General features: G+C 53.2%; 1 protein-coding gene across 3 annotated transcripts in view; it reads left to right on the forward strand.

The window, feature by feature from the left end:
- Positions 1-1,030: 1,030 nt before the first annotated feature.
- Positions 1,031-19,745, forward strand: part of MYO18B (myosin XVIIIB) — a 264,944-nt gene continuing 246,229 nt past the window's right edge. For all 3 annotated transcript variants that reach the window (XM_073886782.1, XM_073886784.1, XM_073886783.1), the window contains exons 1-3: positions 1,031-1,162; positions 15,962-16,075; positions 18,089-18,238. In XM_073886782.1, coding sequence (XP_073742883.1) covers positions 16,028-16,075; positions 18,089-18,238 — 198 coding nt within the window. In that variant the 5' untranslated portion in view covers positions 1,031-1,162; positions 15,962-16,027. The remainder of the gene's footprint in view (positions 1,163-15,961; positions 16,076-18,088; positions 18,239-19,745) is intronic.

Below are 19,745 nucleotides of genomic sequence, written 5' to 3' on the forward strand. Positions count from 1 at the left end.
TTAAAAATAAAAATAAAATAGGGCACCTGGGTGGCTCAGTTGGTTAAGCGACTGCCTTCGGCTCAGGTCATGATCCTGGAGTCCCGGGATCGAGTCCCTCATCGGGCCCCCTGCTCGGGGGGGGGGGGGGGGGAGTCTGCTTCTCCCTCTGCCCCTCCCCCCTCTCATGTGCGCGCCCTCTCTCTCTCTCTCTCTCATTCTCTCTGTCTCAAATAAATAAATAAAATCTTTAAAAAAATAAATAAAAAAATAAAATTGCTTTTCTTAAGAGAAGCAGCATGCCATGTTTGAATGGAATGACCGTGGCCTTGGGAATCAGAAAGATCTAGATTGGAGTCCCTTGCTAGCTGTGGGGACTCATGATGTTCTTAACCTATCGACGTCCTTACTTTTCTCCTTCTGCGCAGCGGACACGGTACCTTTCATAGTGTCCTACTGGCTGCAACTTTTACGACTGTGCGCTCTGGGGCCATCATTGCCTGGGTTCGAATTCTGGCTTTCTACCGCTTCAGGCGAGTTGGTTGAGCTTTCTGTGCCTCAGTCTCCCCGTCTGTCAAATGAGTGCGGGGAAACCCCTACGTCGCGCAGGGTTGTCGGGAATAGTAAATGAGCTCAGTGAAGCCCGCAGGTGGGTGTCCGGCGGGTGACGCATGATTGTTTACTCTGAGACACCAGAACTGGCTCCAGTTATTTTTTTCCAGAGTCCAGCTGGAGAGCAGAGCCTCGCTCTCCTCCTCCCCCAACCCCTGCGGCCTCCGGTTATCTGTGTGGGGCAGAGGCGGGAGTGTGCGGCCTGCCGGCGACAGGGATGACGGGTGAGAATGTGCTGTCCCCTCCCCTGCTCCGCGCCACCAAATATGTCCATGCTGTCCGATGCCTGGTCAACGGCCACCCCGGGGCTGCTGTCTCCTGGCCAGACCTGGGGCTCACCGGCTAATTTTAGAAATGACTCGTTGGCTCAGCTGCTGCCATCGGATTGGCGCAGGGGGGAGGGGGAGGGAGGACGGGGCGGAGCAGTCAGGGAAGGGGATGTGTGTGAGGGTGTTCCTGACATTTCTCCTTCGCCCCTGCTGTCCGGGCGTGGTGGGGTCTCTGCGCTGCCCCCCGGGGAGATCTCTCGGGCCGGTGTGGCTCCCGTGACCTGTGGCCTCGTGCGCAGAAGGTACCGTGGGACCAGGTTTTACGAGGGGCACCTTGCGAGCTGATGGGTATCATTTTCCAGAATGTGCTGTTGGGGGCCGGGGCAGCGCGTGTCCGGACCTGCGGTCCGTCGTCCTGGGGCCTCTCTGGCTGGACGGCCTCCGGCAACCCGTATGGCCCACATAGAAAACACGAGTCTTTCATGGAAGGATGTTTTAGAACAAAATGCTGGGGTGAGCGGACTCTTCTAAGGATCCCTTTTGTCTGTCGGGCCCCAGCCGTCTGCTAATCATTTTTAAAATTACGTGCAGAGTCATGGGTACCCTCCAGGGTGGCATCTTAGCCGACCTATGTTTGGGGTTCGTATTTTTTCCTCCACTATCAGTGGTTTCTGCTTAACGGGGTGTCAGTTTGCAGGCAGGCCACCAACTCTTCCTGTCGCCAAGTTCCCCACCCTGACGAGGACAAGCCTTCGCGGTAATGGCCTTTTATTTTCAATAAACAGGTGCGTGGTGGGGGAGGGGAACGCCGGGTTCACAGACAAAGCTTGGATTTCATGCGGCGCTGACTTGATCCTCCCTTGGTCCCAGGAGGTGCCTTATCTGGCTCCCCAGTGACCAGGCGTCTGTTTGAATGGAGAAGTTTCACAGGCCCCTGTGGGTGGTGGGGACAGGGAGGGGGCCCGGCCCTCGCCGGAGCCTCTGTGCGGGCTTTCTCCTAGAGGCGGCTGGAGGGGAGAAAGCCTGGCTGGTCCCACGCCGCCCCGTCTGGCCCTGACCCGGCAGAGGCCTGGGCTCCCATCCCACCGGGCCTGGAAACCTGGGCTCTGGCTTTTTCTTTGTGGCCGGCCAGGAAGCTGCCTGCCCAGTTCGATGCACCAGCTCGCGGAGGCGGGGGGAGGGGGGGGCCCACGCGAGCTCCCCCGTGTCCCACCTGGGGGTGGTTTCTTTGAGTGCTGTGTTTGCTGCTGGCCCGAGCTGTGCTCTGTCTCTGGAAAATAGGTCCAGGGTGGGCTTGGGGAGGGCCTGTGTCCAGTCGGCTGTAGATGAGTTCTGGAATATAACAGAAAGAGGAGGCCTGGGGGTGGAGACAGAAAGATGAAGAGGAAAAGCAGAGGCTCTCAGTCGCCTGACTTCCGAGGGGCTGCCCGTCACCAATGAATAAATATTTGGTGCCACCTGCACGCAGGCCTGGTCACCTTGAGTAGCCCAACTCAGGCCCTGCTGACTCTGTGACCTCAGACAAGTCCCTCCCCGGCTTCAGTGTCCCCTTCCAAACCTGAGGGGGGGTGGGTGGCCCTATCCTGGAGCTGTCTTCTGGGACCCAACCTCTGGGGCAGCCCTTCTCCAAGTGGGGGGCATCAGCCTCCCCTGGGGGGGCCTTTCACACAGCAGAGTCCCCGGCTCTCCCGAGACCCACGGAACAGTCTTGGGGACAGGAGCCCAGAAACCTACAGATTTCAAACCCCACGGGCGGTTCTGGTGCCCACCAAAGCTGGAGACCCACCTTTCCTCGGGTGCGAGCTAAGAAAACACAGAGGGGGCTGCTCAGGCCTGATTATTGCAAAATATCCGAAGGTCGGTGTCACCCAGGGGAGAAAGACCAAGCCCTTCTGGCGGCGTTTCGGGATGAGAACAGAAGGCCCCAAAGCCGAAGAGACTTCCTAACGCTGCCAAAAGAACAGGAACTCTAGCTGTTTCTACTGGGCCATGATGAGACAGCCCTTCAGTGGGGCCTGGCTCACCTAGTAGATAAAAACAACTGTCTGAATGGTCCTTTTTTCTTTTTTTGAAAGATTTATTTATTTATTTATTTATTTTAGAGAATGAGAGAGAGAGAGAGGGAGAGGGAGAGAGCATGAGCAGGAGACACAGAGGGAGAGGGAGAGAGAATCCCAAGCTGACTCCACACCGAGCACGGAGCCCGACGTGGGGCTCGATCTCACGACCCTGAGATCACAATCTGAGCTGAAACCAACAGTGGGACGCTTAACCGAGTGCGCCCCCCGGGGCGCCCCTGAATGGTCCGTTTTAAGCAGGTGGTTAGTTGTTGTGGTATGTGGCCTCGCCTTGACTTTTTTTTTAAGTTTTTATTTTAATTCCAGTTAGTTAACATATAGTGTTATATTAATTTCGGTTAATTTTTTTCATTAATAAACTTTATTTTTTTAGAGCCATTTCAGGTCCATAGCAAAATTGAGGGGCAGGTACAGAGATTTGCCATGTACCCCGTGTCCCCACACATGGATAGTCTCTCCCCACTATCCACATCCTGGGCCGGAGTGGGACATCTGGCCCAGTGGATGGGCCTACATGACACATCATCATCACCCAGAGTCCATAGTTGACATTAGGGCTCATTCTTGGTGGTGGACATTCTAGGGGTTTGGGCAAATGTGTAATGACATGGATCGATCATTGCCGTATCATGAAGAGCATCTTCACTGTCCTCCGTGCTCTGCCCGATCATCCCCTACTCCTCCCCGACCCCTGGCAACTGCTGATCTTTTTACTCTCTGCAGAGTTGTGCTTTTCCCAGAATGTCATATACTTGGAATCATACAGCATGGAGGCTTTTCAGATTGGCTTCTTTCACTTAATGACATGGTTTACAGTTCCCCCATGTCTTTTCATTGGTGCCCTTGTACCATGTGAAACTGTGTGAAATTGAGTTGTTTGCAAAATGGAGAATGGTCAGAGTGGGTTTGAGACAAGTGGAGGGCTGCTGGGTGCTGTCAGATCCAATTGCATCTGTGGCACAGAGAGGGGAAGCAACTTGCTCAAGGACACACAGCTTTGCAGTGCCAGCAGTGGGCTTAGAACAGCCCCTGCCCTCAAGGCTGGCACTGGGGACCAACCTAGGGCTCCTCATTTTGGGAATAGTAGCCCTGTTTTCCCTATGACCCCCACCCCCAAGGCCTTCTCCATCATCATCGTGCAAGCCTCAAAGGAAAGGATTAAATCTTGGGTCTTGTGTCAACAGAGGCAACAAATATGATCTTTATTCACCAAACAAGGTCTTTGGGATAATAGCCCACGGCAGGTGGTGGAGGGGTATCACAATAACTATCAAGGCAGATGTCTGTCTCTGTCTGTCTCTGTCTCTCTCTGTCTCTCTCTCTCTCTCTCTCTCTGTCTCTGTCTCTCTCTCACACACACACACACACACACACACACACACACACACACACACACACCATTCAGTCTGAAGGATCCAGGGGCGCCATCTGAATCACCTCCCCCTGGACATGACTCACCCAGCTCCGTGATTTTCCTTTTCTGCCCTGCTTCGCACTGAACCTCTCCCTAATGCTTCATTCCCTTTAAGAACAACAGTTTCTGGCAATGAAGCAAAGATCCTGGAGAATTGGCAAGGTGGGTTCACCAAATACCTGGCCAATACTCATGCTCAGGGAAACAGGAATTTCGGGGGCCGGGGTCCCAAGGGAATTTTTCTCAGCCCGTAAAAGACTGAATGCATTTTCAGCTGTTTCGTGGGTACCAGCTGGGGCTTGAGTTTCAATTTCACGGAGGGTGACTGGATTAGCTGTTGAGTTGAGAGAGATAGAGACAGTTGCTCAATGGGATTAAATGTCTCATTGGTGCTGGATATTACTGTGAGTTGGGGCATGAGTTATTAGCCCCATTTTGCAGATCAAGAAGTGAGATTTCGAGGCTTAAGTGCCCCCAACCTCATGCAGAATAAAATGGAGACTTTATCTTTAGTGTAATAAACAACAGGAGCTCATTAGTAAATTACGCCGCGCCGTTTCTCGCGGACAGATCACAAAGCCCATTCATGCTCATGACCTCATTGAATCCATTGGTAATCCTGTGGAGGGGGGTATTTCAGTTTTACTGACGAGGAAACTGAGAATCAGAGAGGTTTAGTGACTGCCAAGGGCACGGAGCTACTAAGTGGTGATGGATCCAGGAATTTCTTCTCTTCTTTGGTCAACAGTGGGTCAGCTCCTCTTCTCAGTTTTTTTTAGTCCATTATTGTTCTTTGCTATTTATTATTTGAAGCAAGACTATTTTGGCCTTGTTTCCCCCTTAATGCTTTTCTCCATTCGATGTGGATTTTCTAGAGCAGGATGTCTCGACCACCCCACTATTGACATTTGGGTCTGGATGATTCTTTGTTGTGTGTGGTGCGGGGTGGGAGGGCTGTCCTCTAGGATGTGTGGCAGCATCCCTGGCCTCTACCTGCTAGATGCCCCCAGCAACCCCTGCCCCCAATCCAGTTGTGACAACCAAAAATGTCTTCAGGCATTGCCAAACGTCCATTGATGGGCACAATCACACCTACTGAAAACCACGGATCTAATCCAATGTGATCCAATAGAACTTCTGCAATGATAGAAATATTCTGTATCTGTCCTGTCCACTAGGGTAGCTGCTGGCCAAATGTGGCTGTTGAGCATTTGAAATGTGGCTGGTGTGACTGAGAAGGTGACGTTTTAATTGAACTTCATTTAAAATCACTTAAATAATTTAAATCACATGTGGCTAGGTGCTGCGATATTCGACAGCATAGCTCTAGATAGCAACACAGGAGGGGGAGGAAGATAGCCTGTTGTGGGGTACTCAGACCCCAAAAGCATTCAGGGGAGGCCCCCAGCAGAAGTATGACCGGCTTCTTGCTTCAGTGTGGCCAGCAGAACACCAGGCGGCAAAGGGCAGATACTTGGCAGAGGCACCACCCCTAACCCTTCCTGTGCTCATGGCAGGCATTACTAGTCAATCACCACACGCTTTTCCACCAGTGTGGAATCATTCTCAATGTAACACTCCAGGCAGTTCCCAACTGCAGATCAGCTGGTGCTGGCATGAGGGAGAAACAGTATTGGCCATCCCTGCATGAGGCCAGGAGGCCAATCTGTGAGGTCTAACATCTCATCAGGCTATACGGTGGCTGGCAGGGGCGCGTGGCCAGCCCAGGTCAGTGGGGCAACTACAGATATGGAGAGGGGAGTGGTGATGTGCTGGAGGGACCCAGACTTTTCTCTGATCACTTCTCCAAGAAACCCTCACTGCTTGATTTGGGGATAGAGGCGAGGGCCGGTGGGCCGGTGGGTGCTGGCTTGTCAGCCACTGAGGTGCAAAGCTTTTGCAGATTTTAATTGACCTGTGTGCCATGTTCAGATGACCAAAATATATTTCTCGTAAATATTTGGTTTTCATCCATTGTTCAGAGCTCACAGCTCCCCAAACCCTTGGAATTCCCTAAGCATGAGAGTGATAAATGTGGCTTTTGTTATGTTAATACCACGAAACTTTTGAAACCATGTTATGTTAACATCATGTTAACTTTTGAAAACCACCTAAGGATGGGGGCTGGTTGCCAGTGGAGCCAACCATGGGCTTAGAGGGTTGGAACCCACCCCTAACCCCTGAGACAGGACAGGAGCAAGAGTCTGAGTTCAATCACCAGTGGCCCATGATTTCATCAATCGTACCTATTTAACGAAGCCTCCATAAAAACCCAAAAGGATACTGTTTGGAGAGCTTCTGGGTTGGTGAACGTACGGAAATTTGGGGAGAGTGGTGCCCTGGATCAGGCCTGGCACTCCCCACCCTTTCCCCATCCCCTGCCCTGAGCTTCTCTTCCATCTAGCTGTTCCTGACTTCTATCCCTTCATAATAGGCATGTGATCATCTGGGGAGTGAAATGTTTCTCTGAGTTCTGAGCTGTTCTAGCAAATGTATCAGACCCAAGATGGGGATCATGGGAACCTCTGATTTATAGCCAGAGGTGGTCAGAAACATAGGTGACAACTCGGGTTCAGGATTGGTGTCTGAAGTGGAAGGTGGTCTTGTGGGACTGAGCCCTTTACTTGCAGAATGTCATACTGTCTCCAGGTAGATGGTGTCAGAATTGCGTTGAATGGAGTTCATTCTTGATCACCCTGCTGGTGTTGAGAACAGCTTGGTGTTGTGTGGGGAGCACCCCTGCTGTTGGAATTGGGTCCAGGAACCTGAAAGACTGGAACTTGACTAGGGACAATCGGAGACAGGGCTGCTGGGAAAGTCCTGGCTCACAGGTGTACAGAGCATCCAGTACTCCTACCACCTTGCAAAGTGGATAAGAAAGGCTGGTGCCCCCACTTGACAGATGGGGCGCTGCAGCCCTAGGAGATTTAACAGAAGGCAGGTGGGGCCCAAGCTTAGCTGTGAGACCCCCAAAGCTGAGGTCAGCCCACTGAGGGATCAGAGGTCCGCTCTGTTCACCCCAGTCAGCCTTTGTGAATGGAAGTGTCCACTCTGTTGCAGAGAACCATCTAAAAAACTCCCAGGGGACAGTGGCCGGCATTCTGAAGGATCTGGGAGCCATGAGAAATCTCTTACCCAAGAAATGGTTGAAGGCTTCGGATGAGAAAATTGGGGGCAGACCCCACATGTGTTACATGGAAAACCTTATCTATCGCTCCAGAGAACAGAACTGGGGCCCGTGTGTGGCTGTCCTGACAAGGCAGCTCTGTGGGTAGGAAGAAAAAGTGGCAGACCCCAGGGAATAGGGAGATGAAGACCCTGGTTCTGTGCCAGGATCGGAGAAGGTGGGTTCTGTGGCCTCTGAAGGCTTTGTTGCTCTGGTTCCAAAGGAGAAAAGCACAATGAATGCCTTACTTACTAGTGAGCTCCCCGTTGCTCGGTATGACCAAGAAAGGACTCATTGATTTTCCATCCAGGAAATTCCTTGTGAGCGGGGCTGGTCCCCTGAGGCTCTCTGACAGTGGACATTGCTTTCTCCACCCCCTGCCTCCCTGTCTTCTCCATCAGTGCCTCCCCTGCTCTTCCCTCCCTCTCTCCTCACTATCTCTCTTTCCTACTGCTAACTTCCCTGCTCTTTTTTCTCATTCATCACCTCCCCCACCACCCCCTTCTCATCTTCTAGGATAGTGTGGGTTTTTGCAAGTGTGGCCTGAATCCTCAGCTACTTGCTAGCTGTGGGCTTCCCTTGCTCTGATGAGGCAAGGGTGTCTCTGTGTTGGGCAAAGTCTCTTTTCATTACTCTGTGGCTCTTTGGCCATCAAACTCAAGGTCTGGGTGAACTTGGCTGGATCATGCATGAATCATGAGAGTTACTTTGTCCATTAAGCCTATAGCTGGCAAATAGGCAGCAATGGTGTATCTTTCCCTCCTTCCACGCCCAGGGCAGACATTAATAATCAATCAGAGCATTCTTTTCCATCAAGCCCAGATAAAAGTTCAGAGTCGTTCCCATATAACACTCCAGGAGGCAACTGTCAGAGTTGATGCGTGAGTTAAAACCTACTTGTCCCCTGGCTGTGTTGGGCAGGGTCCTACTCAGAGACAGCACACCCAGCTGGTAATGTGGAGAGACTTTTTAATGAGGGAACAATTCCAAGAGGTGTGTATGGGGTTAACGAAACCAACGAAGCAAGGGACAAGCAGTGGTGGGTTACTAGCCTTGGGCCTGATGCAAGGCAGAGAAGATTAATAGAGGAACATGAGGGCTAACTGCGGTCCGTCCCTGGAGAGGTACTGCTCCAAGGAGCTTAGGGCTGTAGAGGGAGAAACACAGCCTTTGCCAAAACTGGGGCCCAAGATGGAGGAAGCAGGGCAGGCAGGGGGACAAATACCCTACCTCTAGTTCCTCCCATATGCAGGTCTCGTTCCAGAGCCTTCCATTGACCAAACTCAACAGGAGGTCAGAGAGCAAGGGAGCCCGGGGGACCGCAACCCTAGTGGTCAGCATCCTGGAGGACAGAGCAGGCTAAAGAAGGAAGCGGGGCATTAGGAAGCCCAGAAAGATGAACCGAGCCTCCACTCTTCCCTCCCCCAGCAACCTGCATAGACCTAGGGCCTTTCCATTTGGGAAATGGCCCCAGACCTGGGTGCCTGGGAAGAAGGGATGAGCAAGGAGAGCCTGAGGGCGGTCTTCAGAGGGCATGTGGCATGGATGTTGGAGCCTTGACCTCATGCTTCCCGATTTGGCCAGAACCAAAATCCAGCTTTTGGCCTGGTTTAAAAACTAAACTTGTGTTGAAACAGCCACACCCCTTCATTTGCATATCACCCAGGGCTGCTTCTGGGATGCAAAGGCAGAGCTGAGTAGTTGCGAGGGAGAACACCCTGTGCCCTCAGTGCTTGACTGGCTTCCTCTCTGGTCCTTTATAGGAAACTTGGCTGACCTCTCTTGAGTGCAAGCATGCTGGGGCCAGCAACAGTAGGAGCCCTTCTTTCCTCCAGGACTGAAGAGGCAGAGGAGGGAGCCGCCACCAGGATAGGAGAGGGGGCCTCGGGAGGGGAGCTTCGGTGGTGGGAGGCAGCCAGCCCGTGGCCACCCAGCAGGGAGAGCCGAGAGCGCAGGTGCCCTCTGATCTCTGCCAGTGGGTGATTCCCGTGAGCTTGAACCCACCTGGAAGCCGGAAGGTGAAAGAGATGGAGGATGGGTCTGAAGGGGCAAATGGACGATACCCAGCTCAGGGGCATCTTCCTATCCCCCCGCCCACCCCCACCTCGTCTTCTGATCCCTGCATGCCAGGATGTTGTCGTGGCCATGACCTCTGAGGTCAGACCGCGCGGGTCCAGCAGGCAGCTCTGTCACTTCCTGGCTGGAAGCAAGGCACTTGCCCTCTCTCTGATATGGGGTGGCTCACAGAACCCACCTTAGGATAGGGTGGGAGTCAGTGACATGACCCCTCACGTTCTCAGCACAGAGCAGTGCCCAGACCTTCGTGGGGCTATCATCAATGGCCTAGCTTTTGGTTACCTCCCTTCCAGGGTCGAAGGGCCGAGATCTCAGGGTCGAGCAGAAGGAGCAGGTTAGGCAACCAGGTCATCCCCGTTCCTTCCCGTGTGACCTTGAGTGAATTTGTTAACCCCCTTGATCCTCAGACTACGACAGGCTAACACCCAACAGATACTGACCAAATAACAGAGCACACCCTGCGTTACCCACGAATGTACCTACCTGAGCCAACTTCCTGGGGTTCCACAACGTGCTGCCAGGACATAGGGTGCCTCCAAGCCCCAACCTGGCGGCCCCAGACTGGCCTTTGCTTATCACCACCGGCATGGGGCTGAGATGAGAGCAGAGCGTGGGTGGGAGGAGTGGGATGCCCCGGGGGGCAGGTCTCAGCTTGACCTTTTTGCTGGGTGACCCTGGGCAAGTGCCTTAACCTCTCTGAGTCACTGTCTGTTCTAAGGGAGGGATGCCAGCCACATGGTGCTGTTGTGGGAATGAACATGAAAACAACTTTTTTTTTTAAAGATTTTATTTATTTATTTGACAGAGAGAGAGACAGCGAGAGTGGGAACACAAGCAGGGGGAGTGGGAGAGGGAGAAGCAGGCTTCCCGCGGAGCAGGGAGCCCGATGTGGGGCTCGATCCCAGGACCCTGGGATCATGACCTGAGCCAGAGGCAGACGCTTAATGACTGAGCCACCCAGGCGCCCCCCATGAAAACAACTTTTAAAATAAATAAATTCTAGGTCTGGTAGGAATTCAAGGAGAGCTGGAGGCAATTTGGGTGTAAGGATCTATCTCAGTGCTAGGCACATAGTAGGTTCTCCCTGAATGTTGGAGAATTATCCTGGGCTGGGCCCTGGGCTGGGTTCTGCAGGCCAGACTTTTTTTTTTATTGTTATGTTAATCACCATACATTACATCATTAGTTCTTGATGTAGTGTTCCATGATTCATTGTTTGTGCATAACACCCAGTGCTCCATGCAGAACGTGCCCTCCTCAATACCCATCACCAGGCTAACCCATCCCCCCACCCCCCTCCCCTCTAGACCCCTCAGTGTGTTTTTCAGAGTCCATTGTCTCTCATGGTTCGTCTCCCCCTCCGATTTACTCCCCTTCATTCTTCCCCTCCTGCTATCTTCTTCTTTTTCTTTTTTCTTAACATATGTTGCATTATTTGTTTCGGAAGTACAGATCTGTGATTCAACAGTCTTGCACAATTCACAGCGCTCATCAGAGCACATGCCCTCCCCAATGTCTATCACCCAGCCACCCATCCCTCCCAGCCCCCACCACTCCAGCAACCCTCAGCTTGTTTCCTGAGATTAAGAATTCCTCATATCAGTGAGGTCATGTGATACATGTCTTTCTCTGATTGACTTATTTCACTCAGCATAACCCCCTCCAGTTCCATCCACGTCGTTGCAAATGGCAAGATCCCATTCCTTTTGATGGCCTGCAGGCCAGCCTTCACCCATGGAGTCCAGTAAAAATGAAACTATGACTCAGAGCAGTTTTTGGTGATCAAAAATATGCTCAGTATGGGGGTGTTCTCCTCTCATTTTACAGCTGAGAAAAATAAGGCTCAGAGAATTTCCTGGGGTCCCACAGGGTAGTTAGTGGTGGTGGCAAGACATGAACTTGGGCCATGATAACATGCTGCCTGCCCCTTGCGCCATGCCCCCCACCCCGATGCAGACAGCACAGGGGGGAATGTCAGAAATCCCTGCCACAGTCTCGCTGCCAAGGGTCTGCTCTGTCCCTTCTTGGCTGCACTCCTCATCATTACCCATTCCTGCACTCCTTCATTCATTCAACAAACATTTGCTGAGAGCTAAGTATGTGCCAGGCACTGTTCTAGGCACTGGAGCTAAATAAAGGGACATAACAGACGGAAATTCTGGCCCTCATAGGGCCATGTTCTGCAACGTGAGTCCGAAACTAAACAAAAAACAAAATCTATAGCATGATGGATAGTGAAATAGCCATAAATTGAGGTGGGGGTGGGGGAAGAACAGGATAAAATGATGGGCGATCCCGGGGTAGGGTGGGGTGGGAAGGATGGGAGCTATGCCTCAATTTAAACAGTGAAGGCAGGATCAGTGACAAGATGAGTCTGAGCAAAGACTTACTGTGCAGAAGGAAAAGCATTTGGAGCAGAGGGAACAGAATGTGCAAAGACCCTGAGGTGGGAACCTGTGTAGAAGGTGCCTCCAGGAGGTCAGTGTCACTGCTGAGGAGGAGCAAGGGGCAGAGGCGTTAGGGCAGATGGTTGTGAGGGCCACCTGGGCCTCTATCAAGACAGGGGAAGTCACTGGAGGACTGACTGCTGCGTCACGACTGGACATTTGGGGGGTGAGAGGGAAAGCCTTGAGGGCCCTGTGGGGCCACTCAGATCCAGCATGCGTTCATGAAAAACTGTTTCAAGCTGTCCCCGGCTTTGGGGATCACCTTTCCTTTCCCCAGCCTCCCCCACCCCTAAGCGGTGACCGGAGACGTTATAGGATGAATTCTGAGCATCTGGGGCCTCCTCATGGCTCACAACAGCAGCTGATGCAGCAGGTGCGCATTTTAGGCCTGGAAAGGAACATGGTGATAAGAACACCTACTTAAATTAAGGCTTGACAAAGCCTCCCCAGTGGCATTGGCTCCTGGCCCTGGGTCACTGGGCCTGGCCTGGTGCCTCCAAGGGGCAGGACGCAGGGAGTGATGGCCCCACGCAGAGCTCCCTCTTCGTTGTCCCCCTGTGCTGTGGGACCTCTGGGCAGGCCAGCAGCCCCGGCTGAGGACAGCCCGCACTGACAGCCAGGATTCTCCCTGGAGCCTTGAAGCTGAGGGCGATCCTTGGGAAGCAGCCGCTGGGCTGGCCAGGCCTGCGCTGGGTGGGAAGGGGGGTGGGCTGTGGACAGGGCGGCTGCCTCACGTCGGGCCTATTCATAGCTTGGGCTTTACTTCCCAGGCGCGTGGCAGCGCTGACTCTGGCCGTGAGTCACTTGGGGGCCTCCCCAGGGTCTCCCCTCCCTGCCATCCCCCCCCCCAGAGAATCTCACCTTGTACGCCCTCTCCAGCTTCCTCCGCCTGCCAGTGGGAGAGTCCACACAGTGGGGGGTTTTTCCTCAAGGCAAAGACTTGGCTGTTTGCACTGAGACATGTTCCCAGGGTCTCCTCATGGGCTCATGACCTCATCAGAGCTGAAATGTCCCTTCTTGGATCTTTGGATCTTGAGACTTCCTCTTGGCCAGGTCCCCCCCAGGGGTGCTGGGATCTCAGCCAGTCACATGCTGGTAAACATTTAACCGGGCAGCTCCTGGAACCAAAGCCCTGACGCATTTGCCGGTTTCTGGGGCATAAACACCCCCAGAGCCAACTTCTTGGCTGTTAAGGTGACGCCACAGAACGCGGAGCTGGAAAGAGGTGGCCCCAGCGGGCTCCCGTGAGATGGTGGGAGCCAGCTCCAGCCCAGCCTGGGTTCCCCTCCCCCCACCTCCCAAGATCCACCTCTCCAGCTTCTAAGATAGACAGCGGGTGGGATCGCCTTGAACTCTGTGCAAGTCATCTTCTTATGGGTAAGTGCATAAGCCGCTGAAAGTGGCTACTCGCAGGCCAGCCAGGCCTTTGGAAACTCTGAGATGATGGGGGAAGGGGGGCATCTTCCAGCACGGAGCTGGGAGGGGTCGGGGAGGGACACTGCTTGGTGGGCAGGCCCAGCACAGGTCTGAGAAAAGTCAGAAGGAGGAGAAGACACCCATCCCTTTACTCATGACCGCCTCCACCAAGAACTTGGTGTATTTCCTCCCCCTCTTCGCCTTCCGTGGAGTGTTTTGGGTTTTGCCTGTTTTTTTTTTTTTTTAAAGATTTTATTTCTTTATTTGACAGAGAGAGACACAGTGAGAGAGGGAACACAAGCAGGGGGAGTGGGAGAGGGAGAAGCAGGCTTCCTGTGGAGCAGGGAGCCCGATGTGGGGCTCGATCCCAGCACCCTGGGATCATGACCTGAGCCGAAGGCAGACGCTTAACGACTGAGCCACCCAGGTGCCCCAGTTTTGCCCGTTCTGGATGGTGTAGTGCGTGCAGTGTTGCGCTCTGCCTTCTGATCTTCACCAGACGACACGAGCACTTCCCCGTGTTTCAGTGCCCTCTTCCCCAACAAGCCTCATACAGGTACAGCCGCTTGGGAAAACAGCTTGGTGGTTTCTTAAAAAGTCAAACACGATGTGACCCCAAAGCTTAGCAGTGCCACGCCCGGGGATCCACCTAAGAGAAATGGAAGCATATGGCATACAAAGCTTTATGGGACTGTTAAGGGCAGCGCTTCTCATCGGGACCCCCATAAACAAGACGAGGGCTATGCGTGCGATGGCACACCAGTTAGCATCAGAGAGGAATAAAGTGGTCCCGTACACAGCCATGCGGATGAGCCTCAAACACGGTCTGCAAAGTGGGAGAAGCCAGACACAAAAGATCGCAGATGCTAGGATCCCATTTATAGCCAACGTCCAGAAAAAGCAATCTATAGCAATAGACGGAGATTTAGTGGTGGCTCGGCGCTGAGGGAGGGTACAGCTAGTGGCTGCAAATGGTCTGGAAGGGTCTTCTTGGGATGATGGGATTGTGGTCTTGGTTGCAAAACTCTGTGAACTCATCTAAGGACGTCACACTGTATGCTTACAAATGGGCAGATCTTACGGCTGGCCTTAGAAATGATAGCTCCGTGGAGCTGTTTAAGAATGTCTCCTAAATACCCTTCTTGATGGATTCATAGTGTTCCCTCAAGTTAGGTGGGCTGGGATTTATTTGACCTTGTCTAGTTACTGCACACCAGGGGTTGTGTCTCTGGTTTGGGTGCTCTAAGGGACCCAGTGATAAAAGTTTCTGCTTTAGGATTACTTCCTCAAACTTGTTTTCCAGAAGAGCCCTTTCTGGGCAAAAGTTAAGTTATGAACGTTTGTCAAGACTCTCAATTTGATGCTGGGGATGTTGGGGGAGGTTGAGTTGGGGGGTTCTTTTCTAATTTTTTTTGGTACATTGGGAACAGTGACAATAAATGAGCCCCCTTTATAAAAAAAGGCTCTCAGGATGATGTTAAACATGCTAAATCGTTTCCCCCCAAAGCACTGGGCTAATGAATAGCTTTGGTTCCTGTCTTTTCCTAATGCGTGGGGTCAAATTGTGGTGTCAACTGCCCCCTCACAAAGGAAAAACACACTATTCTGTGCTATCAAAGTCAGGACTGTGGTTGTCCTCTGGGGCACACACAGTAACTTAAGAAGGCGGAGTGAGGGAGGGTCAGGGGGGCTGAAATGTTTTGTTTATTTTTAAAAGTTTTTTTTAGAAAGAGAGTGTGTTCGAGCAGGGGTGGGGGGTGGGGTGGAGAGGGAGGGGCAGAGGGACAGGGGGAGAGAGAATCTCAAGCAGACTCCCTGCTGAGCACAACGCAGGGCTCCATCTCACGACCTGTGAGATCATGACCTGAGCCGAAACCAGGAGTCAGACACTTAACCAACTGAGCCAGCCAGGCGCCCCTGTTTTGTTTATTTTTGAATTGAGCTGTGATTGCCATCCAGTGAATTAATTGTACAGCCGGGTGAAATTTTACATGTGATGCACTTGTGGGCCCCCTCCCAGATCAAGATAGATAACGTGTCCATCACCCCAGGAGGTTCCCTTGTGCCCCTTTCCAGCCCAAAGCTAACAGCCCCTCCGACCTTCAACACCATAAATTAGATCAGCCTGATCTTACAAATAGAGCGATGTTTTTTATTCTTCATCAGGGTGCTGGTTAAATAGATACGGTCTTTGGGGGAGAGCCGCTGAGCTGTATACTTCTGTATTTTCTGACATGTGTTATGTCTCAATGACAAATCAAAGCGTGGGGTCAAGGAAAAGAGGATTTGGGGGCGCTGTCCACCCGGCCACCGACTCCATGCCTCCGTGCTGACCGGGGTCCTCCCCGGGGGGCTGTGCCTAGCCGTGTGACCTTGGTCTGTGGCGCTGCTGGGGGGTGGGTGGGAGGAGGGCTGCGTCCAAGAGCTAACCTGTGTCTCTCTTCTCTCCCCCACCCCACCGCGACTCCATCTGTCCGTCTCGTGTGCTGTGTGCATCCATAAAGCCACATTTCGTGCTGTCCAGCAGAGAGCACTGTGTCATCCCATCTCAGCCCTGACACCGCCTCGGCATGGCCATCTCATCACGCCTCGCCCTGTGGGAGCAGAAGGAAAGTAACGTTCAGGGCTCAGGCTACAGCTGTAGGGCCAACCGCCAAGTCAGAGGACACGTCAGAGCATGGGTGGCCCAGGCTGTCCCCTCCTGCTTCAGGCGAGGAGTCTGGCATCCAGCGCCTCCCTGTGACGTGTCCAGGCCCCCCCTCCCCCCATCCATGCCCTCTCAGCCAGCTCTGGTTAGCCACAGCCTCTCCAACCCAGTTCATGATCTCCTTGAACTCCTCCCATGACTGCTGGGTCTCTTCCGGTTCCTCAGTAGGCTGCGGGGGAATGAGGGTAGACCAGCTGTCCTGTCTGGATCGTCATGGCCGCTCCCATGAGCACTGGGCTTGTGTGGGCGGTGGGGCAGAGACAGAGCTGTTGGCTGCCAGACTTCTGCCGTGGAGATGTGTTTCTGTGGTTCCTGCCTTCTGTCACCATGGAGAACTGGAAACGGGCCCTTCTTCCCAGTCATTCTTTTCCCCTTTTGTATTTTCTCACAAGATACCACGAAGGGCTGTCTCTTTCTCTGATGCCTCCTATCTCCTTCACCGCACATCCCACCCTCGTGTATGACTTGATGCATGGGAGGCTGAGGGGTGGGGTGGTTGAGAAGTTCTCTCTGGCTGCCTCCTGGTTGCCTTTGTTCCTCCCGGACTGATCTGGGGGTAGCGTTGCGAATAACGCTGCAGGAAGAAGAGGCTGACACCTGCTGAGTGGGTCTTAAGCTTCACCTGTCTTATGACATGGCTTTCAGTCCCCATCGAGAGGGAGAGGCGTGGGGTCCACGGGAGCCCAGCCTCGCATGCTCCCTGCTTCTCTCTCCCTGGATAGAGGTCTGCATCAACTGGCCTTAACCCCTGGCCTCTGCTTTGTCTCCTGGTCTCTCCTATCTCCTTTGGATTCCCCTTCTATCAGCTGGGCTGCAGAGATCAAGTCTTTGCCAGCCACACATGAGGACCTTGATAAGGAGCTTATGTTAACCAGTGTGTGGTTCTGCCATAGAAAGCCCTGCAGATTTTTTTTTTTCCCTCCTGGGCAGTCACAGTGATGCTGGTTAAAGATACAGCCCATTTGGCAAGAGCAGGTCCCGTTGCCTCAATCCCTAGGTCATTGTGGTCCACACAGGAGTCTCAGCTACACGCCAACTCCAGCCAGCTTGGGCTGAGGCCATGTTTCTAGTGTAAAATGCCAGTATCCAGCCTGCCAGCTTTCAGATCCAGTGTGGGGAGCCTCAGGCTGCCTGGATCCTTGTTTAAGGGCCATCAAGAAGCCACAGGCCTGGGTCACCGGAGTGGGCTGTCGCCAGAGGGTTGGACTTTTATTTATTTATTTATTTATTTATTTATTTATTTTTAAGATTTATTTATTTATTTGAGAGAGCGAGAATGAGAGAGAGAGAGAGTACATGAGAGGGGGGGAGGGTCAGAGGGAGAAGCAGGCTCCTCGCCGAGCAGGGAGCCCGATGCGGGACTCGATCCCGGGACTCCAGGATCATGACCTGAGCCGAAGGCAGTCGCTTAACCAACTGAGCCCCCCAGGCGCGCCAGGGTTGGACTTTTATATAAGCCGTTCCTTACCCTCCCATGTTCCTGGCATGCTGTAGGTGAGTAACTGACTGACTGTTATTTTAACTGCAAGCTGAGGCAGAGAATGTGCATGGTTCCCTGGGGTCCATCCCCTTTTGGAAAAGCTCCCTACGGACCAGGTCCTCCCCGAGTCTGTTCCATGCCAAGGAAGGGAACCGAGGGGCCAAACTCACCTCATGAGGAAATTGATCCCGGGCAGAAATCACGTTGGCAGGTTGGCCTCTGCGGCTCAGGCGTTCCATTTCCATGTGCTGTCTCAAGGTGTCCCAGAGCCCCGCCCAACCTCATCTGCTTCGCTGCGGCCTCTCATACATGTGCTTGGTCGTGTGTGTCCTCCTCAGCCTCCTCCCGGGCTCCGCTGCAGACTTTTCAAAGGTCGGCTTGCTCCCACTGGTTCACTCACTGAGCTTTCTCTTTCTTTGCCCTCGGCAAAAACAGATTCGGGAGGAAGACAAGAGCCCTCCACCGTCTTCGCCCCCTCCCCTTTTCTCTGTCATCCCAGGGGGTTTCATTAAGCAGCTGGTCCGGGAGACAGAGAGAGAGTCCAAGGAAGCAAGGCGGAGGAAAGAGGCAGTGCTCGCCTCTCCAGAACAAGAGGTAAGTGGCCCCCCAGGAAGGGGGCTGGGTGCCAGTCAGTCACCATCTTGCCTTTTCTCCTGCTCTCCCGGCTTGGAGGAATGTCCTTCCTTCAGCTGATCTACCGAACTCCTATGCCTCCTTCAAAACCCAGCCCAAATAGCACATGTCTGAAAAGCTCTGCCATTGCCTTCTGTCCTCCGACTCCCACAGCACCCTCTGTGTCTGCCTTAATTGGGGTGGCATAGTGCAATATTTGGGGCACCTCCTGTAGAACTTGGCCCAGAGTGAGTGCTCAGCAAATGTTTGTTTAATGAAGGAGGGAAGGAAGGATATCAGCTGATGTGCAATTATGGGGATCTTTTTACCCCTACTTTTGCAGAAAGAGGAACCTAGATGTTAGCTAAGGACATGGAGTTGGCTTACTTTACATGGAAAAGATATTGAGTGACTGGTTATGCTCAGTTGTTGGTGATAGGTGTATTGGTTGTTAAAATATCAAAACCTCTTCCTACCAGGGGGCAAACAGGTGTGACCCCAGGCCCCCCCAGCGCCCTCCAGCTGTCCCTCCCCTGAGTCCCTCAGAATGGCCACATGCCAATAATTAAAGGGTTAATGCTTGGCACAAGTAGGGACCTCAGTACCCGGCTCCAGTTGGCATCATTTCTGATGGGTCGGTGTCCGCTAAATCCCCTAACTCTGCTGAATAGTGCCGCAGGATTGAAGTCGTTGGACAAGATACAGCCCCTGTGCTTTAAGGACTTGCAAATTTATCCCTGATGGTGACCAGTGCTGCCTCCGTCCTTTCCCCCCAGGTCCTTAGCCAGGGAACCCCAGGCAAGAGGATGAGGCTGGACACCGGGCAGGTGGGCTTGGGTGTTAGCACTGTTAGATAGACAGGGCACCTCCTTGTGCCTCTCCAGTGCCCCCTTGCGGTGGAACAAATACTGCAGTGATTGGGCTGAGTGATCTGGTGGCCCCCCGGGGCCTGGAGTTGGCTTGGGGCCTGGTGACCGGCCAGGTTCTGCCTCCCACTGCCCTTCAGCTATTGTTTGCCTGTCCGGTCCCCCGCGTGCCCGCACCTGTCCAGTGACAATGGCTTCACTACATAACGGCAGCAACTGTAGAAACACCCCGGCCAAGTCTTCTGGGGGAGGATTATGGGGAGGATGGGCTGTGTCCCCACCCCTGCTGGAGCCGGGTGTAAGTTGGGGCCAAAGTCAACCTTCATAGGCTGTGGTTAGGTCATGATGCTATGTGGGCGTGTGCTGTTTATTACTAGACGAGGTTCACTTTGCCGCTCATAGGCTCCCTTGAGCTCCTCTGCAGCAACGGGGTAGATGGGGTTATACCCACTTCTCAGAGGTGGAGGCTGAGGTTTAGAGAGGTCAAAGCAACTTGCTCAAGGTCAATGAGGCCAGATAGAGGCTGAGCCAAGGCAAGGGTCTGTCTGTTCTTTGCTCTGGTGAGCCGCCTCGGGAAGGGCCAGTCTGGGGAGCAAGGTGGCTGATGTGGCCACAGAGGCCTG

Source organism: Callorhinus ursinus, unplaced genomic scaffold (assembly GCF_003265705.2).
Source record: "Callorhinus ursinus isolate GAN/ISIS: 27379988/994484 unplaced genomic scaffold, GSC_fseal_2.0 scaffold72, whole genome shotgun sequence".
Taxonomy (NCBI): Eukaryota; Metazoa; Chordata; class Mammalia; order Carnivora; family Otariidae; genus Callorhinus; species Callorhinus ursinus.